Source organism: Telmatherina bonti, assembly GCF_933228915.1.
Source record: "Telmatherina bonti genome assembly, chromosome: 14".
NCBI lineage: Eukaryota > Metazoa > Chordata > Actinopteri > Atheriniformes > Telmatherinidae > Telmatherina > Telmatherina bonti.
Genome location: NC_136612.1, coordinates 21835878 through 21856581, shown reverse-complemented (window position 1 = coordinate 21856581; position 20704 = coordinate 21835878). Strand labels below are relative to the sequence as shown.

General features: G+C 39.1%; 1 protein-coding gene across 2 annotated transcripts in view; it reads right to left on the bottom strand.

The window, feature by feature from the left end:
* The window catches only part of prkcab (protein kinase C, alpha, b), a gene marked incomplete at both ends in the record, with an annotated part of 102910 nt that overhangs the window by 18915 nt on the left and 63291 nt on the right, over positions 1-20704 (bottom strand). For both annotated transcript variants that reach the window (XM_079252950.1, XM_079252951.1), the window contains 2 exons: positions 8117-8245; positions 10113-10224. In XM_079252950.1, the coding sequence (XP_079109076.1) occupies positions 8117-8245; positions 10113-10224 (241 nt within the window). The remainder of the gene's footprint in view (positions 1-8116; positions 8246-10112; positions 10225-20704) is intronic.

Here is a 20704-nt window from a genome sequence, read left to right as displayed (position 1 = left end):
ACTTCCGTTCTGTGCTTCATGTCTGCGCTCAGGATGTTTGCAAAATACCTTTTTTCTTTCCCGAAAAATATGAATGACTTTTACAACCATGCAAATCCTTTCCTACATATCCACAAACATCTCCTTTTGCAAGGTGACAAAACTTTATTTACAAAAATAAACACTGAAAACATTCATTTACATCTGCAAAATATTTACAACTTCATGATGAACCCATAGAGGTGATAAATCTGAACTTAAAAACAAGATGTTTCAGGACATTGAGTAGCAGCATCTTTAGTGGGAGACAGTTAGACTCTTAGATGTGGACTTTAGTATTCAGAACCGTCCAGGCTTTGTTCATGCACAAGTAGTTATAAAGTCTACTGACAGGGAACAACGACTCTTCCCTGGCGTCTGGGATAAACCAAACAAATGCGAATAGTAAAGATGAAAGTTGTCCTTCCATAAATGAAGGTGATGATAAAAAAAAAAGTTCCAGTTTGATGCAGCAGAGGGCAGTGTAGGTCTCCCAGTCTCCTTCAGAAGCTTTTCCGTCTTTATGACTGTGTCGTTTTAACCTCATAGTTCACTCTTTGTTCAGAACTAATTCTCAGCCACAGTCATCAACCTCCCTGTGTCTTCATCTCTCCCTTTCCCGCAACCTTAAGGTCACACACATGCACACACACAAACATGTTGACACTATTAGAGAAAGACTCACACACACATATATAATGAAGTACAACGTGTAGAAAGATAATCTCAGCATCCCACATTCCAATCTAAAGCCTCCCCTCTGCTGTTTGTGGTCGCGATCAGAGGCATCAATCACTTCCATGGCAACGCTGGCACCAAACAAAGCTAAAGAAACTCCAACAAGCTGGCTAATACACTAATGAGGAAAGCACACACAGATAAAACACACAAAGTCATAAGTATGGATACTACATTTATTGGATTCACACACTCTCTCCCTCTCTCTCTCTCACACACACACACACACACACAATGAAACATCATCATCAAGGACCATCTCTGCTGTCGGTTGTTGCTTAGATACAACAAGAGCTGCTTGCTGTCTGTGTCCTCCCTTCTCCTCGCTCCTTATGAGGTAGCTGCTGATAAAATTAAAGTGTTTGTGTTCATGTTTTCGCTCTATTCCCTCTTTAAGGGTAAAACAGACTAGACGTGGATGGAAAACACTGATGTTTTTTTCATATGTGCCTGTGCAGTAGATCAGTGGCGCCAGCAGCACATAAAATAAAAGTTTTGATGATGCATTTCATGCTTATAGAGCATTTCTCTTTAGCAGCCACTCTCAACTTGTCAGCCCAAAAGTGCAGCAAATCCTCTGTTAACTATTCTTTGCGCTATATGAATGTCATACGATTTAGATGCCAGGGCAGGTGATCGCAGGGCTGCGGAGAACCAATAGTATAATCTCCCAAAAAGGGCTTTGAAATTCAAGTGTACTGTTGCATAACAATGCCACGTGCAGCCAATGAATTTCTGGTAATCCGGGAGGGAAAGCTGGATGGCCAAATGGGAGTTGGATAGATCCCTTCTGTGCAGTCAGGGATCCAAAAGCAGACATCACGCAGATAGCAGAGGGAGAGGAGGAACAAGGCTTTTACTTTGTTGTTTCTGTTATTTTGAGGAGGAGCAGCGAGGACGTTCAAGGAAAAAATCAAAACTTTTAAGGGTTTAGGGTTTTCATTACAATTATGCCACTAAATGGAGGATAGAAAAACAGGTTTCAAGCAGATATTTATTGTTTTCAGCCTTCATTTTTTAGCCATCTCCAGTATAAGATGGCTTCTTATTCACTGAAAAGGCTTAATCGGGTTCGGTAAGAAGACACCACCTCTGCTTTAAGGTTGAGATTAAAACTTTTCTCTAAAAAAAAAAAAAAAAAAAAAAAAAGCTTCAGGCTGGCTTGTGTGACCCAGCCGTCCAACAGCGTGCTGCTGTTCAGAGTGCACTGTAGCTTTCTGGCAGAGCTTGGGTCCTCCTGCCCCAGGGGGGGATCCCAGAGAATCTATGTGCCTACTGTTGCCATAATGGCGAATTGCCTTCCATGGGGAAGTTCTCTTCTCTCCAGTCGTGCCACTAGCCACACCTCTCCCTCCCCTGCTTCTTCTTACACTCAAACACATGGCGGCTTTGGGGATAATGCCCGTTGTGCAGACTGTGGTGGACGGGGGCCTTAGTAGCTGTTTCTGCTGCATCCTGGGACTGCTTGCTCCTCAGTCACTACTAAAGAAAACCTGACACAACACAAAACATACCCTACTCACACATGCTCAGGGGAGAAGGATGTGCCTGGAGGGCCTGATGTACCCTAGGGCCTGCACTCCGTGGCAGTAGGGGCTCTGACTGCAGCTTTCTTCTGTGTCCTTCTTGGTGAGCACGGTATGGTAACAAGGTTACCAAACTTACTACAGCTGTTGTACGGCGGTCCGTACAAACCACGGTACTTATAACATGACCTTCTAGGATATACAAAAAAGAAAAACAAAACAAAAAAGTCTGACTCATAACTGCTACATGCATCATAGATTTCCCCACGGTGCAAAAGCCTGAGTACCATTTGACGTGTGTAATTTTTGGGTTAATGTTCTCTCTGACCATGCTGCGTTAGCTCAAAGTCTCTGGCAACAGACACACACTGGCTAGTATGCATCTCTAAGCCTTTTGCACTTTCAGAAGGAAAACATGCTGTATAATGTATAAGACTACAAGTGTGTGTCTCTTCCTTGTGTTTCAGTGGTGTGTAAGTAAAACAGATGGAGAAGATTGTGCTTGAATGAAACATGGATGTGAACAAAAATTAGATCTTACACAGTCTACATTTCCATACAAACACAAAGGAAAATAAAGGGCTTGACATCATATTTTAGTCCCTCATTTGATGAAAGGGGGGTACGGTTCAATGCGTTGTGTCACTGCAGGACAAAATGTATTTCAGTGCAGCCTTGCTTCAAACCTGAGGCGAGCACGTCAGCAGCGGGATATCTCACCCCGAGTAAACCGCTGTGTAAACTGCCGTACTCAAAAGGGCTGTGTGTGTGTGTGGAGGCAGCTCATGGAGGGACAGCTTGCCTATCATTAAAACTCCAGAAGTAGCGTCTGCGCCTACCCACAGGTTTTTGAATGTCCCTTTTTATGAGGAAATACGGTGATTGGGAATAGAAGACGAGTTGATCTGTGGAGGGAAAAATATGAAAAAAAAGAAATAGAAGAAAGAACAAAGCTGAATAAAATAAACAGTGTGGGCAAGAAGGCGAGAATCGTTGGAGCCAGAAGAGAAAGGACCAGTCTCTCAACTGAAAAAGGACAGATGTCCTATTGAGGAAGAAAATGGAGGGCGAAAACAGATTATGAGCGAACAGACAGACGCTCAGTAGGTATCAAGGGAAAGCAGGTGATGAGAGAGATGAGGCAAGCCGGGGTCTCAAAGGAACTGGTAGGACCAGATAGCATGAAAAGTCAATGCAGGAGCCGAGGATGGAGAGGAAAGATAGAGAGAGATGAGAAAAAAAAAAAGAGAAGGGGAGGGGGTTACAGAGCGAGTCTTAGGAGATGTGTTTTCTTAGCCGGAAAGCTTTAATAAACTTCATGTCGGTGAGGTGAACCACAAAGGGATGCCACTTGTCTGTAGGAGCCAGAGGGCTGCTGGAGAACAAGCTGAAGCCTCACTGTTCAGAACGCTGCGACTAGACGGCAAGAAAAACAAATAAATAAAAAAGAAAACACAGCAAAACTTGCTGAGGAAATAGCAATCAATGCTGAGAGCAGTTCAGCGGGGGATGAAAACACTTCCTCGCTCTGACAGTAAACTAGCAATCCCTCCTCAAGCATCATTCCACCAGTTTCACCACCTTTGCTCATCCACTTTTATCTCACATGAATTATGATAATTTAATTAACTGCATTCATTTATTTATGAAACCCTTCCACCTTGGATGTGGACACAACACGGCACATTAATTAGAGAGTCGACCTTTTTTTGTCTGGGAGAAACGCGGATGTGTCGCCTCCGGATTGGAGAAAGGATCAAAGTCCTGATTCGATGCAATCAACTGCTTTCCTTTTAACGAAGCTATTTATTATGAACTGGCTCAAACTGATGTGTCTGTAAAGTGTCCTGAGATGATGTTGTTGTGAAGAAGAGCTATAAAAATAAAGTAGAACTTAACTGAATTTGACGTTTCTTCTCTGTTGCATCGGCAGTCACGTTTTTTTAAAGCAGGGTCAATGATGTTTGTGTTCATTGACTCCTGTTAAAAAGTGGTTTACTTCCTCACTGGCAGCACTGGCAGAGGCGTTACTCTTCCCAAGATTGGGCAAAATCAGTTGTGATGTTGTTCCTGAACTGAATGTTCCTTCTTAAAAACAAACAAATGAACCCCAAACAGACAAACTAATCGTGATTAGTTTGACTATCCTTAGTATTGTTCTTTTCTTTAAATTTGGGTCTTACTGCTGGTCTTTGCCAAATTCCAGCCTCTGTGATTGTCAGATTATTTCCCCAGTTCCCCGTTTCTTCTGCTTCTTCCTCCATCTTTGCAAGCTGCTTTCCTCTCTTCATAACTTGCGGTTTTTTGTCACACAAGGTTGATTAAATCTTCCTGTTTTATCTTTATTATTATCATTATTTATCTTTTCTAATCTTCCCTGTCAGGGTTTGGACTTTTTGTGTGTCTTTTGTTCTTGTTTCCTGTTTTATTCGATAGTTTTTCCTGTCTATATCCCATGCGTTGCTTCCTGTTCATCAGTTCACCTGGTTTAATTTTCTGATTCACTTCACCTGTTCGTCATTAGTCACCAGCAGCAGGAAAACTCCTAACACTTGCAGGCTGCAGCACTCGAGGTTATAGTTGCCCACGCCCGGTCTAGCCTTTGAGTCTTTACTTCAAGACTGACAAGAGCGACACTGCTCCGTTTGCGTATCAGTATTGGAATGTCCGCAGAATTGCAACCACATAAGTTAGAACAATAATTCTTTTCACATATAAATCCAATGGCATTACACTGACATATTACACATTCAATGTGAGCAGCTTGCACTCAAGGTTTTTTTTATTTTGTTATTTTACTTTATGGGTAAATGTGGTCTTATACGAAGTTATGAATACTCACACGTATCGGGTAATCTAAGACTTGATTGGATATCTGTAGAGTTTCTTTCCACAAGCAGTTGTGGCTTTAAACAATGCACTCTGAAAATGCCTCAGACATGCACCTCATCACTGTTTTAGTTATCGTTATTGCGTTATTATTTATTTATTTTATTTTCTACTCTATTTTAGGATGTCTTTATGTGTGTTGTATGTTTGTCTAATGTATTCTTACTACAGCTTACCAATGTGTTTTTAATATTGCAAATGGCAAATTAACTGACAGTGAATCAATTACTTTGATTTAGAGGCTGTCTTTTTGTTAATTGTCCTCATTGTGTATTTAATTGAAGTGTTTGTTACTGTTTGTAAAAATGAGAATCTCATAAACTAAGTTATGAACAAACTCAATTTCTTTTTGTAGTTTGAAAGGACTTCATATTTTGAAAGCTAAAACTTCAGCATCTCTGTAAAATACGGTGTAAAATACACTATGGTAGGTTTTAAATTAAGCTCAACAAAACACAGAATTAAAGGGTTTAAATCTGAACTATCGACTGTACATAAAAATGGAAATAGCCTCCATGTGTGGAACGGATTCATGTCCTGATAAGTCAGGACATGAATCAATGAATCTAAAGAAACAATGAATAAATTAATAAATAAATACAATGGATCACTTTTTCTATGCAATTCAAATCAACTCTCAATTTGACTGCCACTTCAAAACTCCCAGGTCTGTTCACTTTGAGAGAAACCTTAAATACAGACCTTAAATACTTCTTGTCATGATCCATATGCTTCAGTTTCTTCCTGATCAGCCAATAATAATCACGTCTTCATGCCATTTAAAAATGGGAGTTATATAAAAATTCAGCTTAGGTACAGTTTTGTAGTAAGTTATATATTTTTATTTCTGACCTACAGTTGTTGAGATTAAACCTTTTACCACTTTTTAACCAAAGTGGTTCCAGTGCTGATTCAAGGCCGGTACAAGAACCAGTGTAAGTTGGGTTCAGGTAAGAGCTGGTTTGGCTTTCCACCAGAGCCACACGAGTCATTGCAACACTTTTAAGTATCTTTTCCAACATTCCAGTGTGGCCTGTCTTTATGTAAATGACCACCATGCAAGGAGACAGTTTATCTAAACAAAAACAACAGGTGTGACTCACATTTCTCTACACTGGTTGTTAAATATCATCAGTCTTGTTTTAAAATGCTATTTTAAACAACAGTTGGTGTTTGTGAGCGCCTTATTCTCCAACACCAACTGGTATTTTCAGATGCCACCAGTGTTTATGAATGACGATACTGGATTCATACTTGCTGTTATGAGTGGACTGTATTAACTCAGCTGATTCTAAAACACTCATCAATTTTATTCAATGTAGCCAAAAATAACCAGCAAATGTTGATTGTAAATGTTGCTGTATATAGTAAACTGGGCAGCTTTTCACGCATGCAAGAGTCCATGAGTGCTAAGAGGAATGATGAACTTGTGGTTCTTCATGATCTGAAGTTATATCAATTTGATGTTTTGTCAAATGTGGAAAATTGAACATGCAGAGCATAATGGTAAACTCCTTAAAGCGATCCCAGTATAATGTGGCTTCAACACTCACATCATGGGAACGAGGGTGGGCGTTGTGTAAGCATGAAAATCAAGGACAACAATGGGGGAGACAGAGAAAGGACATCAATTTAGCATGGCAACAGCATGAATCTGAGACAGCTCAGTGTCTGATTTGCCAAATCTGACTCAGGTAACCATGTCAACAAGACCACCGCAGTCATCGTCCCCGTTAGCAGTCAAAATTTACCAGCAGACACAAACACAGAGACAAAAGGGCACATGTAACCATCAGTGTGCTGCAGATGATCAAAGCGTGTTCAGCAGTATACCGACAAGAGATGGATGTTGTGTACAGCACAGCAAATAAAAAAAAACAAAAAAAAACAGCAATAAGCTGAACAGCACTATTTTATTCCCTTTTCTAACAACAAAGACATTTTTTTATGAAAGCAATATATGTCCAAGTCAATCACACCCGTCACTCTCCTGTTGTAGCTGAAAGTTATTTCTCTCTGATCCTTATTGAGCTAGCAACAACAAATTGGTCTCAGCACTAAAATTCCCTGACGGCCATCGCCCCGCCATGCTATTGTGTGTAAATGTCTGAGTGCGTTGTGGAGAAGTTGTGGACGTGACGCAGCAGTCATTTCTCTGCCTGCCAAAGGGGCTTTAACGCTGGAGAGTTCTCCACTCCAGGTGTTGCTTTTGACTGACAGGATAATTTAGAGGTGCTGAAAGCACACTCACAGGCACACACACACACACACACACATTTCCAATGTGCAGACTATAAAGACCTTTCTGACTTCATTTTAATGCTGACAAGGAAGCATTATATATGAGCTATCTCATCGCTCGAGTGTTGGTTCTTCTTCAGCTTTCTGTTTTGACTGACTGAAGTCAAATTAGATGAATAAAATATTCAGTTAAAAGATGCAATCAAATGAATACTCTCAATTTAGCAGCATGTTCCTGGTAAGGCAAGTGTTTGTTTTGCCCCATCTGGGCTGCTATGGAAACTTGGTAATGAAATATGCTGAAGGTGCAAGAAAAGTGTTTCGCTCCATTATAAAATACTCCTTTATGAGCTTTACAAATGATTGCATTCTGATTTTATTTACATTTTACAAAGTGTTTCGGCATCTTTGCAGTGGGGTAATAAAAACCTTTGGACCATCCTCTGCCCCTGAGCTGGTGACCACAATCACAACATGTCAGCCAACAGTGGCAGCTCCACAGCATGGAAACAAAACAAATTCGATGAACAGTTTATTAATACAAGTCTGAGTCATTTACAACCAACCGAAGTTATAAAGACGAATAAACCTGAGATTTCTGTCAGCATGCACACGAGCACATCTGGGAGCCGCTTGCTAACGTCACTCTGAGACCAAATGGCTATTTGCAGGTGTGTTATGCACAGATATAGATTAAAACCAACCTGTGACGTGTAGCCTATCCCCGCTGACATCGATCTTGAGAAAGAGGCGACCCCGTCGCTCTGTGTGGTCCATCCCGCACAGGCTCGGCACATTGACCACACACTGCTTGTGCACGTTCATGTCGCAGGCTGAAAAGAGACAAAATGCAGAGACAAACAGAGTGTGGAGTTTATCTGAGCAGGACTTTCTGTTAGTGTTATTTGACTTGTACGTGTAATCTCACAGCTTCCCATGGAAACATTAAAATTCTTTCCTGCATATAAAGTTGAAGTTGAGTCATACGTACACAGAGAACAGGATAATGTGGTTATTTCCATGTTGCTGTGGGTTTAATAAGGTTCATGCAGTTTGCAACGCACTGCAAGGATAATTCTGTCTCTGAGGAAAAAGTACAAAAATAGTTGGAGGGGTTTGATGTGATGAGAAAAGAAGTAGAACAAAATGAGGCGAGGAGCTCGGCTGAATTTCTCCGGCAAAACAAGTACAACAAAACAAATGAAAACCGATTCATAGAAAGTCTGATCTTTCAAAACGCAAAGCAAACTTTAATCCAAGTTTTCCGGAACTTTCTACATGAGAATCATTTGCAATTAAATACATTTGGTTGGCTACATGATAAATCCCCAACAAATTCTGAATAAATATTTCCAACCATTACCTCCCCTGTCAAGCGGCCCACTAACACAGCTTTACCTTACAATGGCAGGGACTCTACAGCGCTGTGATGGTGACACCAAGATTTTAACATCTGATCCTTTAAATCTTTTAAAACGTAAGCTGAAGCCAAACAATATCCAGAAACCGGTTAATGGTTTCTCCCTCCATGAATGACAACTGGAGGGTAGGAGTGTCACAAAAAATAATATAATAAATAAATATATAAAAGAAGAAGAAAAAAATCAATGAAGAAATAAAAAAAGAAAATTAAATTAATGTTAAAAAAAAAAAAAAGTAAATTTTTCTTAAATCTTTATTCTGATATAATCATTCACAAGCTTCTTTTTTTCATTCTTCACCCCTATTGCTTCGGCTGTTTCCCTTGTGCCTTTCAGATCAGAGAAGTTGCTGCTGTTAAATCCCCACACTTGACTTGCAATGCTTTATTCACTGTAAACAGATGACATCACAGTACCTTGGACGAGCAGGGAGTTGGACTGTCGGAAATATGCTCAGTAATAGATAAAAAAAAAAGGAAAAAAAAAGAAGTAACCAGTTGCGCACGTGAAGCAACACGACATGGGTGTAAGTAGAGCTTTTCTCTTCAGGGTTCTCTTTAGCAGGAAGACAGAGATTAGATAAAAGAAGTGTCCTTGAAGGAAAATGTCCTTTTGCATTTCGTGGCATTAGGAAGACACCCCTCTCTAACCTCTCCTACCTTTTCTTTTCACTCAACTTCTGTCCTCCACCCAACAATCTCTCTTCCTTTGGCTTCTCCTCTTGGCAGCTTGTCATGCTGACATGCTGTGAGGAGACAAGGGGAGACGGGAGACGGGCAAGTAGCTCGTAATAGCGATGGTCTCCCTCCATCAATTTGTTCTGGTGTGTTCCCATTACCATCTGTGATGAGGCCACCACCAGAGACCCGCAGATGGATGTGCAGAGTACGAGGAGGAGAGAAGGAGATAGTGTGGCGAAAGAAAGCGAGAGAGTGGTGCAAAGGAGAAAATGTAAGGTTGAGAGCAAAAGTTAGAGGACAACAGAGAGAAAAGGTGACAAAAAAGGAAAACTACAGAACAGAATGAGGGTCATACACCTCCTAAAATAAGGAAAAGCTGAAAAAGGAGTGTGGGTGGAAAGAATGAGAACATAGAGAGAGCTCAGTGGGACAGGACAGTGAATTCTGCCTGGGCTGCAGATGTGGCTGAGTGTAGTAAAGCACAAGCTTATTCCCAACTGTTCTCATTAGGACTGGCTCAAAGAAACCAGCCCAGCATATTCAACACAGGTGCACCCATGCAGCCACGCGCACACTTACACACGCAGAGTAATACTCACTGTCACATTTCATCCCCTGGTGGATGAGCCCGTACAGAAGCGATCCACAGTGGTCGCAGAAGGTAGGGCTGCCGTACGTATGAATCTTGAACTTGTGCTTGCTTCTGGGGTCCTTTGGAAAAAAAAAAAAAAGTAAGAAATTAACCAACATATTTTATGCAAGATGAAACACAGAACAGACAAAACAAGCAGCTTGCTAGAACTACGCGGTAAATATTGACTAGAAAGAAGATTCTCGTGAGGGTTGTATTAAGCTGTTTTTTTTTCTCTTAAACAAGCAAAAGCAAAAGCTCTTATGAATAAACTCCATTTGCATCCAAACAAGTTCACACAAAGCTGACTAAGCCTACCAGTACCAACTTGCCAGATTTTTAAATCTGTTGTTTGCACTGTCATTGCCATGCTGGTAAACAGGTGGCAAAATGTTCCTTTATTAATCTATTAACCAGCTGTAATTGGTTGGATACAGTTAGGGGGTAAACAGTTGCAGCGACAGGCACATATCAGTCTACATTAACCAAGAGAAGGACATGACCTGAGACAGAAAAGCAACAAGGTGTCAAAGGAAGGTTTCTGATGTCCCAGATACAACATTATAAGTGTTTACAACAAGGAATCCAGTCTAAAGAAGAAAACATACGATTCTGGTACAAACACAAAGGTTTTTTCCTCAATTCTTGAGTGACTATTCCATAACTTTTTTGCCTGAAATTTTTATTTTTAAGCCAACAAAACTCCCCATTGAATCATGTTTGATTCATATTATAAAATAAGGTGAAGCTGATGTCACAAAAACATGCATTCACTGACACATACGAACATCAGGTTGGGGATTCTGCAGTGAAATCAGCTCATTGCCACCACAGCCAAGTTTTGTTTGTTTTGATTTGATTGGTGCATCTTTCAGTAGGCGCTGTGATGGCCGAGGTCAGCTCATTTCAACAATCAGCATAAAGCAAACATGGCTGTAATTAAAGCCTTGCAAATGAGGTTGGATAAACCCCCATCAGCATCACCTCCATCAAGCTGAACTGTGTCAGAATGGCTGCATGTGTAATTATACAGGCCACTGACTGAGTAAGAAGGCCCATGTCGCTGAGGAGTGCCCTTTTCCCACAAACACACAAAATAAAGCAAACAACATGTCATAGAGTGGGAGAGAGCGATGAGGGGGGAAAGTCTGTGTGTGAAAGTGAGGGGAGTTGCTCAGTTTCTGTGCTGTGAATGGCGAAGGGAATGAGTCGGGGTCATGAGGGTCCCAGAAAAGTCTAATTAGCATGTTCTTGTTTTAGTAGGCTTGCCTATTTTTACCTCTTCCTTTGAAGCATTTCTTCAGTCATTTATATATTAAATCACTTTTGAAGGACAGAAAAAAGCTCCGCTGTTGTGGTCAGGCCATTTGTGTCCTGACAGTTTTCTCTCTTGAGTCTTCTCTAAAACAGTCATTCAATTGTGAGAACATTGGATTTATCTTAAAAGAGACTTGCTTAGTGCCCTGCAGTCAACAGGGAGCCACGGAGGAACTGTAGAGACAGCATCTCTGCTTCTGCTACTTTCTCCTCTCTTCGCGTGTTTGGGTTCTTTGACTCTGTTTCTTTCTCTGAACAGTGAGACGTGGACATTTCAGGACAAGCTTTGTTTTATTTTCTCCTTTAAACTTGCTGTCATCTCATTGCTTGTTCTGCTGTACCTTTTGGGAATGATGGGTGAAATTAAGTGATCAGAATAATCCTGCAGTTTTTGACTCAGTGTTGCGGAAAAATGCAGGATGTGCGAACATAATCTGCTCGATGCTCTGGGCTTCTGCATGTGTGACAGTTTCCATGCTTGCATGCATTTACTTCACACCTAATGCCGTCTTAGAGCTCCGTGTTTGTTAAGGCATCTAGAAAAGGGGCAGATGCACATTATTTCTATTAATTAAGTAGGGACAGAGATCTCTGATCAAAAGACAAATGGGCTAAGCTGTTGTCAGTCTGCGAAACGCATAACCTTTTTATCTTATAATAGTTTTCTATTGCACGATTACAAACTAAACCATTAACATGAAATTCTTTAAGTATTAGTAATAGTTCACTGCTTCTGCACGGCTTCAGAAGAATCGAGTGAAAGCGTTTTACTTTTCACTTATTTACATTACAATGATAAAATTCTGCCTGTCTTGTTGCTTGTTTGGTATATAGTATATTTACCAAATATATCTGGTATGTAGTAAAGAAAGGATACACAGCTATCAAGTTATCCTAACCGCTTAGTCAGATAAAAAGGGTCGTTGGGAAGCTGGAGCCTATCTCAGCAGTCTTTGAGCGAGAGGCGGGGTACACCTTGGACAGATCACCAGTCCATCGCAGGCTCTAAGCCATATCTGACAAATAATAAGCCCTAAAACAGAGAGCTTAGGACTATTATGTATTTGTAAAGACTCCAGGAGACCTTATCTGACATTTATCTGTAAATGACATTAACATTTCAAAGTTGTCAGCATATTCTTTAAAACAGGTGTCAGCAAGTTTCCATTAGAGTAAAGACATTTGAGATGAAAAGAGTCCAGGTTACATTCTCTTTCACTGAATATAATGGCTAAGAGACAGTGTCTGATGCCAATCGCCCACCTCAGCCTACCTCTAATCAGGCTGCTCCCTCCTCCTGCCGTTTCCCACTGTCCATCAATTAAATTTTGTTTAATTTATCACATAAAGTTAAACTGAATTCAATTTTATTCATCTAGAATTTTTTAGATGCAAGCCAAAGTAAAAGTGAAAAGAAGCAAACAACCACCTCCATGTCTTTGTGTTTTACATTGAGAACATATTTATATTACTTAACATGATTGTTGAAGTTGTGATTGTTGTAGATATTTCAGGAATGATACAATCAATGACCAATTTGGCCTCATATTATATAAAATAGTCTTTATCTAGGTTACACCATCATGAAAATACTTCCTTATCCCCAGTAAATTAAAGTTTATGATAAGTTATGCAGCTAGTTAAAACCAGTTCTGTGATTCTGCAACAACTGTTCAGAATATTTTTTCATGCAGTGGCTTTCAGGCTCCTTGAAGCCCTCATAAAAGTGTTTAATCATCCATCCATGAGAGAAATGCTTTGAAGCTGAAAAAAAAACTGAGAGAAACCCTCATTTTTTTCAGTCTTGTCAGTTTTGTTAGATGCATGAACAAACGTGTGCTCAATTACATCATTCATGATTTATCTCCAGTGAGTTTTCATTGTACACTTGTTAAACATGACTACACAACGCACAACCTTTCAAGATCAGTGTAAAGCATGTATATCACAGAATTAAAGTAATGAAAATATTTTCTTAAACAAAGGTCAGCAAAATGCAAAAAACATAAAAACAGCCTAAACTATTTCACTTGCTTGTAAAGTCATAATTTCAAACAGCCTTTTAGTTATTCACAGACTGGACAACATGGTTAACTGGTAAAGATGCTAGTAGACAAACCCCCAACACAGAAAGACAGGGCTGCTGATTCAAAACCAGGAGTGAAGTTGGTTGCAGTGAGGCGAGATGATGAGTTCCCAGAGCGTAACAAGAGCCACATCATGCAGAAGAAGGGGGAAAAGCCGATAACAGTGAGTCAAACATCAGTCATGCTAATTATAGTGAGGCATTGGCAGACACATCATCACTAGAGGTTGCAATATATCATTATAAAGCAATATCTAATTAGTGAAAATTATTGTAATGAAAGGGCTGATGTGAAAGACCTCTTAGTGAACAGACATCTCTTTAAACTTAATTTTACACATCTGTTGTAGCATTTTTGGTATGTTATCGATATATTAGCAATAATAGAAATAAGCTTTTTGCTTATAATTTCTCTCTGGGGTTAATAAATCTTTTTTCACATTATTTCACATTTACAATCCCATGCAATTTATCACACATAAACCCAAAGTGGTGCTCCTATGTGCACAGCTATCAACACCTTCTCTCCTTAGATATTTTTTTCTAACAGGGAAAATGGAAGAAACTGTATGAACAGCCAGGATGGCAAAACAGAGAAACAGCCGAGGACCTAAACTAGATAATCTCCCATTATGCTGCTGGTGGACGGCAAAGGTGGCACAGGAGAAATGCACTTGATCAAAAGAAAAAGTCTTTCAAAGGCCACTGGTCATGAGAAAACCTGCCTACAAGGTCCATGATGAACATTTAATCAACCAGTTTCTGGAGTGATTTAGTTCCAGGAACATAGGCTTAGAAAGCCTCTGTTGGCATGTTGCTTTGTGATTCTGTGCACTTTAGGAAACCGCGGACAGGGCTGTGTATCGCCTCTACAAGGGATGTCCAATTCCCGTCCTCAAAATCCCCTTTCCTTGTTCCATTACACTTCATTCAAATAAGATGGATCTCCTCAACAGGTTGTAAAGCTTGATACACACCTGTAGATGATCTGTTATTTTAATCAGGTGTGTTGAAGCTTGGAAACGTATAAAACTTGCAGGATTCGAGGACTAAAATTAGACATCCCTGGCTTGTACAAGCAATACAAACAAAACAGGCGTCAAACTGTCGTGGAAATTTTAGGTTCTCACTTAGATTTTCATATATTTCATAGTCCTAGCGTATATTCATTTCTGATTATGGCTTTGTGGGCTTTCTGAAAAGGTCATGATGAACTTAAGAACTTAAGTTTAGTTACACAGTGTCTGCTTATTCCCCTTTACAGACATGGCAATATGTAGAGATCTGACATGTCTGCATTTAGACATCTGGGATCTGATTAGTTAGAACACTCTCTTCCTTGAAGAGGGTTACAGCTAAAACAGACATTTCTTGTTTAGAATAACATAGATTAAGGGCAGACAACTGACACCCTTTTGTGAGGGTAAAAGGATGGTTCAGCCCGGGACTCAGGTACACTGTGAAAAAGAAAAAGTTGGGTGAACTTAAAATTTCAAGGCAACAAACTTCGATAAAATTTTAAGTTGGACAGCTAAACTAAATATTTTTTTTGCTTTTGAGTTTGCTCAACTCTAAATTCGGGGCAAGTGAGACTTCAAGTGAAAATTGCAAACTCAAAAAGTTGGTTTTCCTGCATTTTACAACAAAGAAATTAAAGTTAGCAGAACTGTTGTCTCTTGTATTGAACTCCAACTTAAAGTTTTCATTTTTAACGACTCACCTAATTGTTTTGGGGCAAACAACTTGCTTGTTTTGTTGTGATTACTAACATTATTGCTTTAAATGCCATTAATACATATTTTCAAGTTTTACCGACTTAAATGACTGTTTCAGGCCAACCAATACAAGTTGGGTTTTTTTGCAGTGTAGAGCATTCCAGACTTCTGCCCCGTCGGACCTCTGGACTGTCTCTCCAAATTGCAATTTGTATTATTCTGTACTTTATTTTCTGTTCAATAAACTTTGTAATCTTTTTCACTTCAGAACCAGACTCCTCACCATTGACAGACTTTTTTCCACAACAAAACAATAATAACATTCCACCATGACAGAAAAATGGAGAGCTAGCAGTGAAAATGTTTAAAAGACTGGTGTGTTTATAATATTTTTCCTTATTATCTTGGAAAGTTTGATCATTTTCATCATTTTGAGCAGACGTTATAACCTGTAACCTGTATTAAACTCTACTAAAGCAGATCCAGTGTGCATGAACTGAAACAGCACAATCAGCGGCATTGACACAAGCAGCACAACACTATAATGGTAAAGTTGAAGGTAGTTTAAAGCAGCTCCCTTCCAGATATATAACATTTGTTTGGTCTGATTTAACATGTATGATCCAGGTGTTTGCTACCTAAGTGTAAACAGATTAGCCTCATCTGTGTAAAGATATCAATGAAGCATCACTGAGCCTGTTACATTATCGAGTCAGGTCTGACATCAATAAGCAGCTGGATTTATGACTGGAAAAACCTTTTGCAAAAAACAAATACAGCGAACAAACATAAAAAATTTAAATGATTTAAATGTGCAAGCATCCAACTGGGATGTTGTATCTGTTGTGCTCCTAAACAATCAGTGGAAGAATTTATGCACAAACAAATAATAGATAATAGCTAAATTGTCCCCATAAATATCTGAGACAAAAAGAAACTAACCTGATAATACAGTTAAATCGAGTGATCAGAATCATACTGGGATTGTGTGTGCATGTGCGTTGGTAAACGGCGCTTGGGGGAACAAAGTCAACAACTGTACAGTTGCTATGGTGATAAAGAGCAAACACTATGACAGAGCGAGAGTCAGTGGAGGAAAAGAAAACTATGCGGGAGAAGGAGGAAAATCACACCGTGAACATATCTGTAGCCTCGTACCGACAGCAACAGCTTTTATAGCTGTGGTTGGAAGTAAAGGAACAGCGTCAGGATGAACACCATCATTACAGAATCAGACATGATGACCTTCAGCCTGAAGGTCAGCTGCTGGGCTGCATGAGAGGACCACGAGGACTGTCATCAGTTATTCTTCACTGGTATCGAGGACCTAAAATGGGTAGTTTTGTCAGGCTCCCCCAGACACACTTTGCCCTCAGCCTCAGTTGAAGAGGCACCAATCTGACCCACAATGGTGAAGGGCACACACTGCATGTTGTGCTCAGGAGTGTTTCAAAAAGACAGTGTCTGGATGAAGAGTGTATCTGTCTCTTATAGCAAAAGGAAGGAAACTTGTTGAGTATAAACTGAAAGAGATGCAAAAAAAAAAAAAGTAATAAGAAAAGTTTAACTGCATCTTGTCTGGATTTAACAAAGAAAAACAAGAAGACATCGATGGAGACAACCAGACACATGGACAGAACAGGGGAAGGATGTCAGAGATAAGTCTAAGCAGTGCGTGTCTGTCTGTGTGAGTGGGTGGACAGTGGGAGCCATCTAAGTGATATCAAATCGCCTGATGAAGAATTGACACTTTGTCAGCACCATGGTAATCACTGAATAAGCTCATGTTCACGATATGGAGCAAGAGGGTCAACTGAAAGCTTCCCCCACCAATTATTCTGGCATCATTTCATGTGTACTGTTTTGCTGATGCAAAAATATTGCTAAAGAGTTATACTTCAACGGTTAAAACCCCAAGCCATTTTATTTATCTATTTTTAGTCTTTATGTTTTGTAAGATAGCACCTCAACTGTTTTATCAACAGTCAACATCCAGACTTTTTTTTCAGGTCAGGCTTATTTGTCAGACTTTGGCTAAAAATATATAAAATGAATATATCAACACGTACTGCACCATAAAGGCCAACCAAAAAAAAAAATCACCAACATTATTATTATTATTATTATTATTATTATTATTATTAACATCACTTTTCAGAAAGATCACAGTTTAACAGTGACTAAGCTTTTTCTTCTCCGTATATAATTATGTGAAGTCTTGGCTTTCAGAAGAAAAAAATATTTAAACTGAAACAAACACACAAAAAACATGACTGCACGTTTTCTTCCAGGTATTTATATTTATTTATGCTACTTTCTTGACAAAAGCTTGTATATGACGTCATTATGCAAAAAAAAAAAAAGGCTTTTTCTTTATTTCAGCCATAGCCGACCATTATTTGTTTTCTTTTCAGTCCTGCTTATGATTGGCCCATACCTTCAAATTGAAGCTGTCTAATTGGTCGAAAGTCTGTCATGGAGGAGCCTTCAACATCACCGCTGGCTTGGTGAAAGTATAGGTCTTTTAGCAACATACAAGTAATAATGACTTTATTTTACAACAGTTGTAAAATATAATCGACATATTGTTGCTGATAAATAGATATAAAATTTGATGAATGACAGACTAAACATTTACTTTATTAGCTGTGCTGAGTAAAATATTCTCTCTCTCTCTAATATATATATATATATATATAGAGAGAGAGAGAGAGAGAGAGAATATTTTACTCAGCACAGCTAATAAAGTAAATGTTTAGTCTGTCATTCATCAAATTTATATATATATATATATATATATATATATATATATATATAAATATATATATGTATATATATATATTAGAGAGAGAGAGAGAATATTTTACTCAGCATATATATATATATAAAAAAATTTGATGAATGACAGACTAAACATTTACTTTATTAGCTGTGCTGAGTAAAATATTCTCTCTCTCTCTAATATATATATATATACATATATATATATATATATATATATATATATATATAATAACAGAAAACTACAGGAGGCATAATGAATGTAAGAATGTAAGAAATAAAAGGGGCTAAATAAGCCAAAGTTAGATGAAACCTGGAGACAGCTGATTTAAAAACACCCCAACAAGCTGCTTGTCATAATGAAATCCCCTCTTTTATCTCCCGGCCGGCATTTCAAACATCAGATAAGACGTACAGTGACGTCTGTGACTGAGTTTTCTGCCTTTAGGTTCATCTGCTTTGTAACATGATGCTTATAAAAGCCACCTGTAATGACAATGACTGATTTAATTAGCAGGTTCTCTTTCCATCTCTCCCCATCTGCAGCCTTGTCTGATTTTATTGGTCCATTGCCTTCATACCATTCCTGCTTGTAGATATATAGCATGCAATTATGACAGGCAATGCAAACCAGGGGATTGTTTCATGTACAGATCGCCTCTTTTCTTTTTAAATCCTCAGCTGTTTTTAAGTTCAATGATGTTATACAAAGTGATTGTGTGTGTTTGTGCATGTTTCTGCCCACGGCCTGTGTGTCCTCTTTGCTGTAAATGTGAATGTTGTCTGTCATTTGCTGTGTGCAGCCTCTGACTGCATGCCTTTCAAGTTTTGTTAGTGAATTAAACATCAAAAAGCATTAGTACATCAAATACAACACCAACATACCATACAACCAAATTATGTCATCACATGCAAACACGCATGCTTTTATGCCAACCCACAGAGGAAAGGCAAGAATGAGCTCATTAGTTAGAGCTATGTCAGCAATCTCCAAGGAAACAGTGATTTTTGATGATGGAGGGGGTGTTTATCTACCAAAGATTTTTTTTTTTTGGTATTTCAGGCAATGAAATGGTTATGCAATGACTTGACTGTCATGCAATTATTGCAAAAAAAAACTTTATTATTATAGGGAGATATAGCAGACAGTTTTGAAAGTAGTCGCACCATTTATTCAAGTAAGCATGCAGCCCAATATATTTACATATATCACATGAAATATTTCACTTAAATAACAACTTAAATAGCGACGTTTTGGGTAGTAAAGTGAAATGTTTGATTTAAAGATCGTTGTTTGCGCTTTAATTGGAGTTTAAGCGCTGTTTCCTGGTTGTAGACTGCTGAGGTGTAGATGTTAAGAATAAATGTCTGGTTAAGAAATCTTGTCACCTTTGCTAATGCTCCGAGCAACTTTTCACACATGGTGTGACATCCATAATCATCGCCCTCTCGTGAGTCAACACAAACTCTCATCGCGCAGGACGATGTCTTGACAGCTGCTGAGCAGGTGCAAACCTGGCTGGTTAACAAGACCTCAGTGTGCTGAGCAGCACCAGCAAAGCAACAGTGATTTACTTTGTTTTCATTCTATGTTAATGAGCAGTTTACATGTTGACAGAACTACAGCATGGCAATGTCACAACATTATGGGTCAGCTTTTGAATTGCAGCTTTCATTAAAATAAAAATCAAATAAGCAACTATACAAATAGATTAAATGATAACCAAGTCCTGTCTGTAAATACCAGTTTTGCTGTAAGCAGGTCTCACCCTGTAATCATATTACTTGAGTGTGTGGAACTGCAATAGCAAGTGAACTGACAGCTACCTTGAGTTGAAAGTGGGCAGCAGAGTGAAACTCTGACAGGCATCAGGCGAATTGGACCCCTAATATTAGCACTTCAAACACACCTCACAAGTCAATTATCTAAAAATATCCCACTTAACTGCTATTCCCAAACAATCCCTGTACAGGCCTTATTATAGATGCAAAGTTAAATCTGTTTCTGCAGCTCCTTTTAAAGTACAAATCATCCCATCCACCCTGTCGGACTGCTCCCTCACTTTCTTTGTTATAACAACCATCTTCTAGACATACCACACACAAAACAGTGTAATGCTGACACCACCCTCTACCAAACCTTTCTGTCATTAATGATAAGTCGAGAACAGCTCTGCAGCATTAAACAAAAATTATTATTATTGGGCTTTTTGTTGTCTAGACCTGAGCATATATGAGCGAATGAAAGCAAACATGGACTTTAAGTCAAACACCATTGAAGCAAATAGGTAAATAAACAACAAAAAACTGCTTTTGAAAAAAGTATAAGTGTCTCAAAACTTGCATCGCTTTGAAGGTTCTAAGTTACACACAGAGCTAAAATAAAACTGAGTCACAGGTGTTGGACCCTTAATCCTTCCCTATTGCGCTCTAATTAACACTAGAGGAGATCCAGTGTTCAGATGCATTCAGACTGCACCTCTGAACACACCCTTTCATCACAACCCAGCTTTCATCATCAAACACAGCATTTAATTAAACTGACTAAGATATGAAGCCTGCTTTTATATGCATGTGTATCATTGTGTGTTGGCCTTTGTTGGTGTGTTCACACAAAAGCACAGCAGGGGTCGTAACCTGTGAGAGTATTAGCACTTCCTG